Source organism: Microcaecilia unicolor, chromosome 13 (assembly GCF_901765095.1).
Source record: "Microcaecilia unicolor chromosome 13, aMicUni1.1, whole genome shotgun sequence".
NCBI lineage: Eukaryota > Metazoa > Chordata > Amphibia > Gymnophiona > Siphonopidae > Microcaecilia > Microcaecilia unicolor.
The window spans coordinates 41,618,592-41,635,706 of NC_044043.1; the positions used below are offsets into that span (position 1 = coordinate 41,618,592).

Sequence of the window (17,115 nt, forward strand, 5' to 3'; positions counted from 1 at the left end):
TTGCAGACACAATAGACTCGGTCCACTCACAGGCTGGCTGTGGGACATCATTTCTTTCACAAAGCCCCTCTAGAACTCTCTGTCTTAATGGATGGAACAATCCAATCTTGGAAAAGGCATTCCCTTTTAAATTCCACAGTGTCAAAAAAATATATAACAAATGTGTCCAGACTGAGCTGGAGAGTTCTTATAGAAGGGTTCCACATTATAGTTTGTGGTCCCATTCTAGGAAACTTCACCAGACATTTCCAGGAATTAGAACAGAATGGGATGCTCTAAAAGCTTTCAGAGATCAGTTGGTGATGTATTATATCAACAAGCATAGAGGAACAGGATCATAACTCTTGTTTTGGAAAGCTGTCAGAATGTGGAACTGGGTCATTTCTCACAGAATGACCCTCATGGCCTCCTACCTGACAGGAGCAACTCCCTGCAGACATGCTGAGTCATTCCCTATGCCCAAATCAGAGGCCCTTAGATAAGAATGTATCTCAAATGATATTTCAAGAGTAAGGTATGCACTCGATAGATATTTTTGCCACTCTTCACAAGAAGAAGATGCCTCAATCCTGCTCCAAGAAAGAAGACACATAACAGACTAGCATCAGAATCTTTCCCATTGAGGGAAGGGTTTTCTGTTCTCATATCCTCCAGTTCCCTTGATATTGAAAACTCTTCTGAAACTCCCACAAGACAGGGAAACAATGATTCTCATCACGCCACATTTGCCAAGGCAGATATGGTTCCCTCCTTTCCTGGAACTTTTCTTGAGAAGAACCATAAAACTGGGGAATTCCATATCACTGAACATGCAAGTTCAAGGGATTCTGCTGCACCCCAACATCGAGTCCGTCCCCCTCACAGCTTAGGTATTGAGAGCGTAGCTAGAACTTCTTTGAACTTGCCTCACAGTGTATCACAGGCTTTCAGGAGAGATACCACTAGAAGTTCTTGCAGATTTAAATGGAGGACTTTTGTTGTCTAATATGATAGAAGGGCCGTTTTCCTGTCCCACACAAAAGCTGCTTGAATACCTTCTTCATTTGTCTGAGTCAGGCTTGAAAACTATTTTCATTAGGGTACTTGCAATCGGGTACGTATCACCAACATTAAGAAGGGAAACCAATCTCTGTGCTGCTTTTAGTTCAATTCATGCAGGGCTTGCCTGTGTTGAAGTCTCCCCACGTGTCATAGGACCTTAACATGGTATTAAGCCAGCTGATGGAAGCTCCCTTGAGCTAAAGTACCTGACCTAGAAGGTCTTGTTTTTTGTGATGGCGACTTCAGTGCACAGAATGATTGAGCTCCAGGCTCTACAAACTGATTCTTTAAACAATAGGGTAGTTCTGCGCACTCATCTCACATTCTCCTTAAAGTTGTATCAGATTTCTACCTTTATCAGTTTATTGTTTTGGCAAAAACATTTTCAGGCCTCTTGCCCATTACAGTGAAAGCGCTCTGCACACATTGAATTGCAAGAGAGCCTTGGCCTTCTGTTTGGAGTGTACTAAAGCCCTTAGAAGTCCGCTAACGTTTTGTTTCTTTTGACCAAGATAGGGAGGGGCTGCTGTCACCAAGCACACACTGTCTAATTGGCTATTGAATTTCCTTCACTGATGCCCAAGCCAATTTGATTTTTGAGGCTCATATCACAGCTCACAATGTCATATAGAGATTGCAGTGTCAGTAGTCCTCTTGAGCCTTTATAGGTGCAAAATGGAGAATGTTGATAGCTCAGTAAAATATAAAATCTTATATCTGATGAATTTCACTAAGTAATACATAAGAGAAAGAGTGGGTGCTTTAGATTCTGTAATGTCATAGTTTTTGAAGGCTTTTTATTTTTCTAAAAAGAATGCCTTTCAGTCTCAAAATTTCCAATATCTGCACTGAATAAAATCTTCAGAGGAATTTTCTTTGGGATAGCTATCTGAATTCCTCGAAAAAGACACCTAGAGGACAAGAAGGTGGCGTAAGAGGAAGCATGGTCTCTCCTGATTTAACTTTTTTTGTTTTATTACTTGGTTTTCCTTGAACATATATTCAGAAAAGGAGGGGCAGACATTGCACCTACCCCACGGAGCAATCTGTGCCTGTGTCAGGTCCGATGGGCCGCTTTACCTTTCCAGGAATGATTTCAGGATGAACCTGCTTCACAGCAGGAGAATGCGGTGGGAAGTGAACCACAAATCCTGCTTGAAGCTGACGTTACTCTCAGTCCTGAATATCGGAGCCTACCGACTGTGCCTGCAGCCAGGAGTGAGCCCAAGGCAGGATCCTCTGCCGCTGAGTTGGGAATTGGAGGTGTGGCAGTGGTATCTGAGCTCCTCGTGGAGTCATCAGCAACAACTGCTCTGTCGGGCATGGTGCAGGATTAGTTCAGCATTCTGGAAGCAGCAGCAGCTATGACAGGACAGACTCAGAGAATTATTGCAATTGGTACTTTGTTGAGTAGGTCAGTCTTGCCACCAAAACCAGCTGATACTACTTTGAATAATCTTTGTGACACTATTATGGGACTGGAATCTTCTTTTACCTTGAAATTTCAGACTTTATCTGCAAAGTCTCATGTCCAGGTGTCTTAGAACAGAGAATGCATAATTTTGAGAAACAACTTGAAACTAGTGTTAAAGATATCAAGATTATGGAAGACAGATAATATTCAATAATTAATTATAACTCTTTATTACATAATAAAATAGAGTCTCTGGATAATGCCATGAGGAGAAATACATTGAGATTTATCAATTTCCCTAAAGTACCATAAGTAGCATGTTACCTCCAGGTTGACCTTCCAAGATCATATAAAGAAAGTTACTCAGGGTGTCTATTATTAACTGAAATTATTGAAACATGTAAGAAACTAGTTTTCTTTTGACCACCTGAAAATTCTTACCCAAGCCTTGACCTTATCCTCACTAGATTACTGTAACCTTCTTACCTTGGGATGTACTGAGGCTTCTCTCACCCGTTTGCAGGTCCTGCAGAATACAGTAGTTAAGTTACTTTACCGTGCACTTTGTGTGGAACAAGCTTCCCCATGTTTAATTGGACTTCATTGGCTCCCTGTCCACGGGCGATGCTTTTTTAAAAAATTGACCATTTTTAGAATTTTATATGGTTTGGCGCCTTGCTATTTGCCCAGGTCAGCTCTTTCCTCAAACATTCTCAAAATTTTACTGAGGTTCGTGTTATTGAAAATATTTGATATACTAGAGTTTTTGCTTCTTCCTTTTCATATCAGGCTTGTCAGATGCTGGAAAGCCCTACCACCTGAGATTAGATAGGAGCCTTCTTATCTTGCATTTAGGAAGATTCGGAAAGATTTTTGTTTAAGCATTTTTTGCTGTGATATGAAAAGATTTCTGTTGTACTTGATCATTTCTATATTGGATATCATTTTTCTTTAATTTTTTTGTAATTCACTTGAACTCTGTTAATAACTAGCAAATAATAAATAACTATTATTATTTAGGAGGTGCTAAGTGCTCCCACATCAAGTCTGCATTATCTTGTTAGCACATGCTAATCATAATGTGCTAGCCAAATAATATAGGAATGCCCACTTCCTGCCCATAACATTCTCCTGTACAAAAATATTTTTAAGAAATACTTGTGTTTAGCACATGACAATAGAGAAAATACCATCAAACGCTTTATGCCTTTTAGTAAAAGAGCCCCCAAGTCAGCTATTAAAATTATTGTCAAGCTGGTGTATAATCAAATCATCTTCAGGAGATCCTAGTTTATTCCATAACTCTGTTATTTAAGAAACATTTGAAACAATAACCATCTTTTCTAAAAGGAATCTGTACTGCCTTTCAAAGAACTGATAACTTTCGTAGGGCATCCTCACCCCAATTAATTTGATTTTTGCATGAAAGATATTTGGGATTTTGCTCTTTCAATTTTAATTGATATCCATGAGTTGTGTGTACTAAAATATACCAGATATTAAATATCGGCTATATTTTCCTTAACAGAGGAGACCAAGCAAGTTTTGAGACTCAGTCTAACAGAATTCTCATTGCCCAAATTCTACTTGCTGTTTGGAATTAGTAAAGTGAAGTCAGCAGCAGTCATAGCCTTCCGTTCCAGCTACAGGGACAGGTCGTTCTCACCTGGGTCCTATGAGAGAGAAACGTTTGCTTTGACATCACTGGAGACTGTCACAGAAGCTTTGCTGGAGATAATGGAGGTAAGGTTGAAAGAAAGAATGACCGAATAAATTGTGTGACAGTTTTTTTATAAAGCAAGTACTTGGATAGATGAAAATATTAAGGCCAGAGGTCATGTCTGCTTTTTCTTTGGAGTTCCCTTCACCAGCTGCTTTGTCCAGACTTGTTCATTCACCCCACAAATAGGCCCAGCCTGTGAAGTTTGAGCCAGGGAATGCACCATTATCAAGTGCAACCTGAATTTGATTTCATGCAGCTCAGGTCCAAAAAAAAAAAACAAATATACTAAGTAAAGATTAGAGAGCTGCAAGGGAGTGGGGAATGCAGGAAACACGCAGAGATGAAAGATGTTACTATGGGATTCCCGCAGAATGGAAGAAGTTGCTGCAGGATTCCCACTGGAGTGTAGTCAGAATCTCTAGGGATGCCAGAATGAGACTCGGAATGCACTGAGTGAGGCAATTGGTGCACCAAAATGAGGCTTGGAATGTACTGAGAGGCAATTGGAGTACCAGAACAAGGCTTGGAACACTCATTGGTTGAATAGTGAATATCATCCAAAATAACATGGGAGGCCGTTGGGGTCAGGAGGAAATGAAGGGCTCTGAGTGAATAGTGTTGACTCCTGCAGGTATGGGTGGGGTTGGAGGAGATTAATTGCAGGGATGGGTGGGGATGGAATGGATCTTAGCTGGTACGGGTGGGTATGGGTTAAATTTTATTGGGAATGGGTGGAGATCAGTATCTGTTCTCAGGCAACTTTCTAGTAAAGATTCAGACAGAGATAGTAAACAAGATCATTTGCCAACAATGGGGCTGTCTCTGTGGCCACACCCTCATACTTGCTGATAATCCCTACTCAGGGGAAATACACCCCCCCCCCTCCCTGTTTGCAGTTTTGTCAACACCTACGTTTTTGCAGTATGTTTACCCACTTTTAATAGAATTTGTGAAGTCTGTAAATCTGTATGATTAAACACAAGCTATTTTGAGAGCTAAAGGTTATATTTTTAATGAGGTATATTATAAAAGGATATTAAAGTTTAGTAGTTTGATTTTTCAGTATGTCTTTATAATTTGTTGGCACCGTATATAAATTCAGATTACATTTTTGCTTTTTAGGCTTGCATGAGAGATATTCCAGCATGCAAGTGGCTGGATCAATGGACAGAACTAGCACAAAAGTAAGTTTAAAATAGTCAGTGATGTGGCCTGAGCTCTGGGATAGGCTTACAGTACACTACCATGCAATGTGATAGAGAGCACCTAGATTCAGTTCTAATGGCTGATATCAGCCTTGGGGAAGAGGGTGGAAAGGAGGAAGGATGGCAGTCACTCTTGACCAATGAGCATCATGGAAGATGCACTTTGGAGAGAGTCCTTCTACCATCAAGAGTCTTCAGAGCCGCAGCTATGCATTCAGAGGTGGGGTATGGGTTTGAAAAAGGAAAGCTTAAAAGGAACAAGAAAAAAACTGACAGTAATCAAAGTAACTTTTTAGAAACAACTGTTTAAGAGCAGATATTCTGTTAACATTAAGGGTAATTTATAGCTGTGTGCCTAGGCAGAAAAGGCATATATCCAGCATATTGGTCTGTATACCTTTATAAAAGTGCCTCCCCAGAAGATTCCACAGGACTTACACCTGCTCTGGAATAGGAGGAACTTTGTGCTGTATGTGCAGGTAGAGGCCAGCACATATACAGGTATTTTATAAAATAAATCTTTATTTATTACATTTATACCCCACATTATCCCAGGTTATAGTTGAGTTCAGTGTGGCTAACAATTGAGATTAAGTAGGCAACAATAAGTGTTCAATAATCATCTTACAATACAGCCAATATTTGAAGTATAGACAACTAAGAGAAGATATAGTGTGCACTATTCAGATAAGTACTGACCCTGTCCCACCCATTTTCTGTCCCTCAGAAGTCCTGTACGTATATTGCTTAAAAGTAAATGGTATACTGTATGTTCTCAGTGCCTATCTTTATATATGTATACCCGCAAGGTAATTTATAAGTGCCTACTTGAGCACATAAAATATTGTACTACACTCAGTTACCACCAAAGTGTTCATGTATATGTATTGCTAAAAATATTCATTCTTATATTAACAATATCTTTCTCCTATCAGGTTTGCATTTCAGTATAATCCATCACTTCAGCCAAGAGCTCTTGTAGTCTTTGGCTGTATAAGTAAACGAATATCACACGGGCAGATAAAACAGATCATCCGCATCCTTAGTAAGGTATGCATCTACCCTCCATTCATTTTGCTGACTGGTAGCATTGCACATGTAGCCTGCTGAAGAGTGCATATTCTTCATGTGCCCTGGATTTTATATTTGGAATAAATCAAGCTTCAGAAAAGTCCAGTCACTCAAATAGAGTCTGAAACAAATGTACAAACGGACTGACTTATACCAACTTTTATTATAATGGCCCAACGCTGGTGGTCATCTTTCTAGGATGCCAGAAGTACATAAATGTATTGCATCGTAAAACTGAGCACTTCTGTGAGTTTTCTTAGTGCTCTGGCCTTGTAGACCTCAGTGTATAAGTTGTTGAAAATAAAAGTTTGTGTGGTGATAATCGTAGCATTCACTGCTTCATTCTAACCATGTGGACAACTAAAAATGACTATATAAGCTGTGCAGGTTTTCACATTTCAACCACATTGGTATACTGCACCCTTAGGTGGTTGTAAGCATTTGGGGATGCATCATCCTGACCGATAGATATCACTTAAAACAGAATTCTGTTGTAGTAAATGCTAGCAGAACTGGCAAAAGGGTGGGCAAGTTGGGCACCTGGTTGGGAGGAGGAAGAGAGGCACAAGCATGGTTTGACACTACAGCCTTGAAAATAAGCTCCCATCTTCTGTCCTCATGTAGATGTGTTATTAAAAGAATATCCCTCCCCCCTGCCAGTTGCCCTGAGCACCATTTACACTAGCTATGGTCCTGGTTTTTACTGATCATCCTTCAAGAGTTGACTGAAAGTACATGCATACTTTGAAAAAAAAATTGCTTCCAATTTAGTATGGCATATGTGAGGCATTTACTTTATTTTGTTTCCACTGAAGGGACTGGAGAGCTGCCTTAAAGGCCCTGACAATTATAACAGCCAAGTTTTAATAGAAGCTACAGTTATAGCATTAACCAAACTCCAGCCACTTTTGAATAAGGTGGGTGCATCATTAATATTGGTTGTCTTGAAAAATAGTTGCATTAAAAATTTGATTTTAATCATAAGAATATGTCAGCAATATCACTAAAACTTTTGGATACTTTTCCTGACTTACAGCCTTTCTGTTCATATGAAAACATTCATGCTTCTTACTCTTACCTGTGTCCTATGTCAATGAGTTATGTCTATAGCAACAGAATCTAAATTCTGACTTCCAGCTGAATTATACATTATTTTATTTTTGAACTAGAATTATTCCTGTGGTTTTAAAACACGTAGGGATGAATATTCAGCCCATGGTGGACTGCAGAGTTCAAGCCACTTACAACCATGGGCTGAACAGAGCTTGGATATTCAATGCCATTCTTCATTTGGGCATAACATTGAATATCTGGGTTAAACCCTTTTGAATCTTGACCCCTTAGAATTTATTGGAAACTCCCATTAAGTTGTGCTTGTGGGACACGTGGAGGGGAATAATCGAACGGGGCGCCCAAGTTTTCATGAGGGCGTCCTCGCAGGCCGGCCCTGTGAAGGGGTGGGGAAACACGTATTATCGAAACAAGACAGGCATCCATCTTTTGTTTTGATAATACGGTCGGGGAAGCCCAAATCTCAACATTTAGGTCAACCTTAGAGATGGTCGACCTAAATGTTGAGATGGTCGACCTTAGAGATGGTTGTCCCCGGTTTTCAGCCATAATGGAAACTGAGAACGCCCATCTCAAAAATGACCAACTCCAAGCCCTTTGGTTGTGGGAAGAGCCAGAATTCGTAGTGCACTGGTCCCCCTGACATGCCAGGACACCAACCGGGCACCCTAGGGGGCACTGCAGTGGACTTCACAAATTGCTCCCAGGTGCATAGCTCCCTTATCTTGGGTGCTGAACCCCCCAAACCCCACTCCCCACAACTGTACACCACTACCATAGCCCTAAGGGGTGAAGGGGGCACCTACATGTGGGTACAGTGGGTTTCAGGTGAGTTTTGGAGGGCTCACATTTACCACCACAAGTGTAACAGGTAGAGAGGGGATGGGCCTGGGTCCGCCTGGCTGAAGAACACTGCACCCACTAAAACTGCTCCAGGGACCACTGGTACTGCTGTCGTGGAGCTGGGTATGACATTTGAGGCTGGCAAGAAAAAAAAAAGTTTTTTTTTTAGGGTGTGAGGCTTGTAGGTGACCACTGGGGGAGTAAGGGGAGGTGATCCCCGATTCCCGCCGGTGGTCATCTGGTCAGTTCGGGCACCTTTTCACGGCTTGGTCGCAAGAAAAAATGGACCAAGCAAAGTCGGCCAAGTGCTCGTCAGGGACGTCCTTCTTCTTTCCATTATCGGCTGAGGATGCCCATCTCTTATATTTAAACGGTTTTTATTATGGAACTGTCGTCAAATAGACCATTGCAAGACATGTAACACATGAGGCTGAACAGAACTTCTCAGAAGATCAGGCTCAAAAAAAAGAAAAAAAAAACATCTAATGCGCTTGTAACAGTATCCATAAACTTTTGATTGTAAATTCCCTCCATTCCCTCCCTCCCATCCCAACCCCTCCCCCTGTTACTATAAACCGCCCCAAAACATATGATAACAACTTGTGTAACCAGTGATAAACATTCTCCAACCTCTTCCATCTGGGATCTCCGGCTATCTGAGAGACTTTCATATGGATATATCATAATTGGATGCCCATCTCTTAATCACGCCCCAGTCCCACCTTCGCTATGGTGCCGATACGCCCCCGTGAACTTGGGTCGTCCCCATGACGGAAAGCAGTTGAGGACACCCAAAATCGGCTTTCGATTATGCCAATTTGGGCGACCCTGAGAGAAGGACGTCCATCTCCCGATTTGTGTCGGAAGATGGGTGGCCCTTCTCTTTTGAAAATAAGCCTGAAAGGGTCTAAGTAACTCACTGGTCTTGGAGAGACATATATCAGGCTAGCTCTTGAGATATGTGCAATGAATCTTTATGACCCTTATTTGTAATCAGTGGTTGATGTTTGTGCCTGTTCTACTGACTTGATTTAGTCTGATAGCCAATCTGTGTGTGTTTCTTGAGTACCAGCATTTGACTCCCATGGAAACTTCAGTTAGGTTAAATAACTTCCCGAGGTGCTAAAGAGAGAAGAACACGGGTTGAATATGATATTTCATGAAAGTACTCTTTGGACAATTTGCTTGTAATTATTCTCATGACCTAAAAGAAAAACAAAGAACTTTGTACCTGATTCTGGCTTCCAGATTTGCAGCAGGATATCTGCAGGCTCTACGTATTGACAAGACTCCTAACTTCTAAAGAGAAGGGTCACATACACTCCAACCACTAAGAAGGACAGTCTACAGAATGGTGGTGGGGGTTGGGGTGCTCATTGGAGTTTACTGAGCTGCTGAGCTGGGTTTGGGGTCCCTATCAGAGTTCTCATCATGTCATCCTACTATCACTTTCTTCAACTGGTGGAAGCCAGGAAACCTCTGCCGTTGCCATATTTGAAAAAGAAATAATAATTCAGCTACAGGCAAGGAAATTAGAATTAGAATTTTTATTTCTAAACCACCTTTGTCCAAGGCAGGAATACAAGTGAACATACATAATAAAAACACAGACAATGGCATTCCAAAACAGTAAAGATCTTGGCAACCCAGATCAAATAAATAACAGCATTCAAAAAGTCCATGACTTCAAAAGGAATAACAAAATTTAAGTAAGCACAAAACATGCCATACATAACAGGTAGTCTCTTAAAAGCTTTTTAAACACAGTAAGCTGTGATAAAGCCTTTAGTTGTAATGGCAACTTGCATGATGGGCTGGAAAAATAAGCTCCATGGGCTATAGTTTGATGATTCTTGATGTTTAGGGGATTTACACATAGCAAACAAATTATCCACGCTCTAATTTTGGCTTTTCTGGAATCTCCTCTGTTTAGGAAGTAATTTAAAAATATGATTTAATCCTTCTGCGTGATCATGGACATGATGATATTGTGTCCCCATTGAGGTTAGATGGCAGTGAAGTTACCACTCCTCCTCTTTCCCACTCCCTCCCTAAAATGCTACACAGATTCTCAGTCACAGCCAGAACACCCAGAAAGGACCATCTATAGCTGACAAATGTAGATATGATAGAAAATAAAGTTAACTTGTTGCAACGTGAAATAAGAATTATTTATTTAACATTTGTGTAAACCGCCTTCCTGAACAGTTAACGTATCTGGGTTTAAAAAAGGTTTGAACAATTTCTGGAAGAAAAGTCCATAGTCTGCTATTGAGACAGATATGGGGAAGCCACTGCTTGCCCTGGAATTGGTAGCATGGAATGTTGCTTCTATTTGGGTTTCTGCCAGGTACTTGTGACCTGGATTGGCCACTGTTGGAAACAGGATACTTGGCTAGATGGACCATTGTTCTGAACCAGTATGGTATGTTTTTATATACTAGGATCACTCAGACTTTTTAAAAACACAAAATACAATACATAAAATGAATAATGACATATAAACAACGCAATTACACACCTACTGAAATATCTTCAAATGTGTATCTTATGTTGCTCAAATCTAAAGTAGTTTTCTTTCTTGTCAGTTCCTCTACCCGGAATGATTTTTTTTTGTATGATATTAAATCATAGGTATGAAAACTTAAATGTATCCAAACTTATTAAATGTAGCAAAGTGATGAAAATTAGGAAGTGAAAATTAATGCTTATTCTACCAGTGTGATGTAAATAACATTAGGAGTGACTTTTTTTTCCCTTAGGATTCCTCTATGCACAAAGCCCTCTTCTGGGTGTCTATGGCAGTGCTACAGCTGGATGAAGTGAATCTGTATTCTGCAGGCACAGCCCTTCTTGAGCAAAACCTGCACACATTAGATAGCCTTCACGTATTCAATGACAAGGTAAAGCAATCCAACTCCTGAGCAGCACAAAACCTCTGTTACAGAGTACTGTCTTTATTTAATGCTTTAAACTAATATATCATTATCTCCTACTTACACTTTAATTAAATTTGACTGAGAGTATCAGGATAGTGCATCTCTGTAGGAAGGGTACAGAATAAATCCCTAATAATTCCCTAAAGTCACATTTTCTTTTTATGAAAGAGAGATATGTAAGGATAATTAGTTTTGGCGATCCTGTACATTCAGTATAGTAAGGAATGATTTATTTACAGCAGATTTTTTAAAAATGTTGGTAGCACTTAGAAAACTAAGGAGGGAAGGTGGGGATGGGAAATATATCCCAGTAAAATTATTGGAAATAATCTGTAATTTAATTTTGAACTCTTAAGGGATTGCTAGGTCAGCAGGCTGCATTACCTCTCACTCCTCTCTTTATTCATTATCATCGACCAAGCCACCAAATTAAAGCATTTTTAAGCAGCACCTTGCTAGTGGAGATGTATTTATTTTTCCCCTTCTACATTATTTATAGTTTTGGCAACATTAAAATTATTGTATTTGTTCTAAAAGAAACCATTATAGCCCTTTTTTTTCCTTTTTTTATTATGCTCTTACAGTGGAATTATACACAATATATATATTCTAATATTATTAATATGACAGTGCTCAGTAATTACATATTACTCCAGCTAGGCTGCTCTTAGTAATATGTTATAACCAACATCATAGCACTGCATCCCTCCCTGCCTCCTTATATTGTTCGTTTTTTCCTTTCTTTTGTTATATGTAATCACCCAAATCAGTTTTCTTTTGTACCATCTTATTAGCTTGTACACTTATCTTAGGGCTGGTCTTCCTTCTTGTTAGTGATGATGTGGTTATGCCTCTGGAGTAATTAGTGCGTGTGGTATTGTGCCCGTGATAACGCTACATAAAAATGTCTTTTCACTCGGGTTTCATCCGTTCGCTCAATTAACATTCAGTTCTCAACACAAGCTGTGTTTCGCTAGTTGTTCGCGTCATCAGGAGAACGTTTGGTGTCTAAAACATAAATACATATTTTTATTGTACAGTCCCCTACTGTTTGGTAAACTTTGGTATACTGTTTGGTATAAACTGTACCAATTTATACCATCTCAATTCTAAAATCAATTCATTTCTCTTGTCATTACAATCTGAATTTCTCTAATGTCCTGTATTCTTAGCATACCTGGTGTGGAACATCGCTCCTACTTAAGACTGACCGACCAAAAAACGCCAGCGCATGCGCTTTGCTTTTATAGACGACTCTGATGACGTCACTTCCTTTCAACTATTCTTGTAACCACTCAATCTCCCAGTTCAGGCCCTGTGGTATCATCGTATCCCATTGGAAGATTAGTTTTTGTTTTTTGCGCTTCAATACTTTAGCAGTATCTCCCCCATAAGGTAGTTTTATTTGCGTTAATATTACATATTTTAAATCCTGTAGATCATGCTTCATACTATCTCAATGCTCTACTTAGAGGGCTTCCTTCTTTTTTATTCGTAGGTTACTGATATGCTCAGCTATTCTTTCTTTAATCTTCCTGGTCATGTATCCTATATACCACTTCTTGCATGGGCATATTATGCCATATACTATTTGAGATGACTCACAATCTGTGCTGGTAGTAACCCAGTATGCTTTCCCTTTTCTAGGATGCGTTACCGAGTTAGTTTGCCAAATATATTTACAGTAAACACATCTGGAACAAGGTCTGTATCCTCCTTCACCTGGACTTATCTGCTTGTCACTCCACCCTAACTGTTGTTTCAGCACTTCCCCCATGTTTTTAGCTCTTGTATATGCGAATAGCAGATTTTCTTTAAAGTTGAGTAAGGACAATACAGACCAGTGTTTGTTGATTATATTTTTTACTCACCCCGTTTGGGTAGAATACGGTAATATACATGTGAACGTGTCCCGCTGTTCTTTTTCTCGTCATTTAGGTTGTAATAGTCACTGTTGGTGTGTGTTGGAGGCTCTTTTCTGAGCTTTTTAAATTCTTTTTACGAGATATCCTCTGGTCCTGAATTGGTTATACATTTCTTTTGCCTGTGTCTTGAAATTGCCCTCTGTACCACATAATTTCCTTATTCTTAAGAACTGCCCTGTTGGAATGCCAGTTTTTACTGCATATGGATGGAAGCTTTTAAAGTGCAACAACATGTTGGTGTCAGTTGGTTTTCGAAATACAGTAGTATCAAATTTGTTCTGATTATGTGTGATAGTTATACCGTCGATTTGAATTTGATGTATTCATCACATTTATTGATATAATCAAAAAAATCTTCTAGTTGTTGGCTATCCCCTGTCCATGCCAGGAATATATCATCAATGAATCTTTTCCAGATTTTTATATAGGGACTAAACTTACAATTATATATACATATCGATTTTCAAAGTTTGCCATGTGTAGGCATGCTATTGTTGGTGCTACTGTTGCTCCCATTGCAATACCATGACTCTGTATATAATATATATATATATTTTTTTTTTGTTACATTTGTACCCCGCACTTTCCCACTCATGGCAGGCTCAATGCGGCTTACATGGGGCAATGGAGGGTTAAGTGACTTGCCTAGAGTCAGAAGGAGCTGCCTGTGCTGGGAATCGAACTCAGTTCCCCAGGACCAAAGTCCACCACTCTAACCACTAGGCCACTCCACACTCCACTACATTTTGTTCTTCAAAATGGAAAAAAAATTGTTTTATTGCTATTTTGGCAATATGATTTAACAGATCAATTTTTCCCATTGATAAGTCCATCTGGTTCAGCTGCATGGTAATCAGGTCCATAGCACTGTCATATTAATAATATTAGAACATATATTGTGTATAATTCCACTGTAAAAGCATAAGAAAAAAAAGGGGCTATAACGGTTTCTTTTAGAATAAACACAACAGTAAACATGAAACCAGAAAGATTAGCTACCCCAGGAAAAGACAAGTGTTAACATTAAAATTATGCCATAGATAGGAAATGCAGCTTTTTAAGAAAATGGGAGGATTGATGTGCTAGACAGTTCACTACCGCACATGTAGATCAGGGTTTAAGTCTCAAATCCTGTTCCAATTACTACTTGCTAACGTCTGCTAGCTGACTGAAGAATGCACTTACACAGAATTGCAGAGAGAGCTGAGGTCCTTGTCTGTCACCCAGAGACTGTTGATGTAGGCTAGATAAGGAAGTAGAGAGGGAAATAAACTAGGGTTCAACCCCAGATAACTGCAGAGGAAGGTAGTTGGTGCAGGTTCAGTTTGAGTTTGGAAACTAAAAAAAGCAAGAGAGATGACTTTCTTTAAAAAAAAAAAAAAAAAAACCCACAACAACAGATATATTTTTGCATCTGTCTTTGTTTCTTTGTACCAGAGCCCAGAAGAAGTATTTATGGAAATCAGGAGGCCACTGGAATGGCACTGCAAACAAATGGATCATTTTGTTGGGCTCAATTTTAACTCCAACTTTAACTTTGCACTAGTAGGGCACCTTTTGAAAGGTAGGCACACCTAGTTGCTTTCCACTAGATCAAACAGTCTGAAGTAACATTAGAAACATTGCAGATTTGTGGGGGGATGGGGTTGTTGTAGTTGAAGTGGTATTGGGGGGGGGGTCCTTTTTTTTTTTCTTTTTATATTTTTTTGTTGATTTTATTTGTTATACTGTTTTTATTTTGTACTCCACCTTGAGAGATCTTCATGATCAGGCAATTTAGAAAATTCTTTAAATAAATATATTGCTACCCATTTTAGAAAATGTTATTACTTAGCATTTCAGTGTACAGTTTTTCACAACTGTAAAACAAAATAGTCCAATTCCTGCTTTACTGCAAGTAGTGATCAATGAGGTTCCTGAGATATTTTATGTGCATCAGTAGTATGCTAGCAAGCAACTTGGTTCATGTTTCATGTTTTAGGATATAGGCATCCTTCTCCTACTACAGTAGCAAGGACAGTCCGCATTTTGCACACGTTATTGGCACTGGTTCACAAACACAGGAATTGTGATAAGTTTGAGGTGAATACTCAGAGTGTGGCTTATCTGGCAGGTAAGGAATATCTTGATGCATATCCAATCTAAAACTTGTGGTAAAATAAAGCATTCCTTTTAGTCCATTGCAGACCTATTCAGATAAATGGGTTATGTCCTCTGCCAGCAAATGGAAAAAGAGAAAAAAGCTCAAAACGGTAGTATTTCTTTATCTACAGCAGACATGTAGACTGGTGCAGCAGCTATGGAAGCAGAGCTTCTGGGGTGATAAGCCTTGAGTGTGTTCTCCCTTAGTAGAGGCAGGAACAACTTTGAGAGTGGAGAGGGTTTCCTTTCTGAGTCAGTAGTCAAAGTTTGACTGATTTTTTTTCTTCCCACTGGGATCTACGCCTTGGAATTGTGGGTTCCCATACTAGTAGTAAGAGTATATCCAGCAAACATGGCTGACCTCTAGCTTTGTAGCCAGATGTTTGGAAGCTCTGTGTAATGATAAGGCCTTAGTTTAGTGTCCTTAGCTGGATTAAGTTTAAAAAAAAAAAAAAAAAACTATCCCTGATTAAGTGGTTGAGCAGTATACCACTCATTCAGAGGTAGCCAGGCCTTCCAGTGCTGTTGGCAGTGGCATTCTCAGTCCTTCATTTGCACAAAGACAAGGCTCTTTCTGGGCAGGGCCTTGCGGATGTAACATATGGAATCCAGTGCCATTCTGATGAATTTGTTCTACTTGGAACTTGAACCTTGTCTTGAAGGACTCTAACCTTGCTTCCTCTCTATCTTTATATAGTAGCATCTCAATAAGGCTTGTAGCCCAGGTCAGTCTTCTCAATATCTTTAGTTTTCATTTCTAAGAGGATTGACCTGTACCCATTTCTGTCGTCCTCCTGAAGGCAGCATCCCACTTTCAGTCAGGTCTTCTCTCTTCCTTCAGGGAGGATGTCAGTTGATGTAAAGATGACTATTAGCCCATCTTTGAGAAGTTTCTAGTTCCTTCTGGATCTTGGATATTGGTTTGTTGGTGTGTCCCAATAAGGCAAAGTTGTATCTAAAGTAGTGTTTCCCAAGTCAGTCTTGGAGGTACCCCCTTTCCAGTCAGGTTTTCAGGATATCCACAATGAAAATGCATGAAAGATTTGCATACAGTGGATGCAAATCAATTTCATGCATATTCATTGTGGATATCCTGAAAACCTGACTGTCATGGTGATACTCCAGCGAGAAGATAAACAGACTCATTCTAGCAAGATTTGCAGGGCTCAGGGGGCTGGTGAACCCACTGAAAGAGTCCACTGAAGGAGAGTCAGAACCTCTTTCCAAAGAATGGGCTCATTTTGGTGATGGTTTGGAAGCTGAAAACCAAACCAAACATGTGGCAAAGGTGTATGTCAGAGGAGAAAAGCAGCAAGCTAAGCAGGTGCAACCCAGGCCAACCACTGGAAGGGGGACCTGGTGACACAAGAGCAGTGGTGTAACCTTTTGAAACTATCTCAAGAGGCCAATGGAGAGAAGGTCCCCAACAAGCCAGCCACACCTGGCAGGCTTGGGTCAGTCTCTCTCTCTCCCCATCTGGTTAGGCAAACAGGTGTGTATCCCAGATTAGACAAATGGCAAGCCATGCTCCTCTTATGTGGAGCAACACATGTGGCAAAGGTGTATGTCAGAGGAGAAAAGCAGCAAGCCAAGCAGGTGCAACCCAGGCCAACCACTGGAAGGGGGACCTGGAGACACAAGAGCAGTGGTGTAACCTTTTGAAACCATCTGAAGAGCCCAATGGAGAGAAATACCCCAACATGCCAGCCACACCTGGCAGGCTTGGGTCAGTCTCTCTCTC

At 40.0% G+C, this 17,115-nt stretch overlaps 1 protein-coding gene across 1 annotated transcript in view; it reads left to right on the forward strand.

Moving 5' to 3' along the window:
* NF1 (neurofibromin 1) overlaps nt 1-17,115 on the forward strand; it is a 464,504-nt gene that overhangs the window by 396,167 nt on the left and 51,222 nt on the right. Inside the window, 7 exon segments of the mRNA XM_030222524.1 lie at nt 3,984-4,198; nt 5,301-5,362; nt 6,319-6,433; nt 7,270-7,371; nt 11,131-11,271; nt 14,670-14,796; nt 15,214-15,345. Coding sequence (XP_030078384.1) covers nt 3,984-4,198; nt 5,301-5,362; nt 6,319-6,433; nt 7,270-7,371; nt 11,131-11,271; nt 14,670-14,796; nt 15,214-15,345 — 894 coding nt within the window.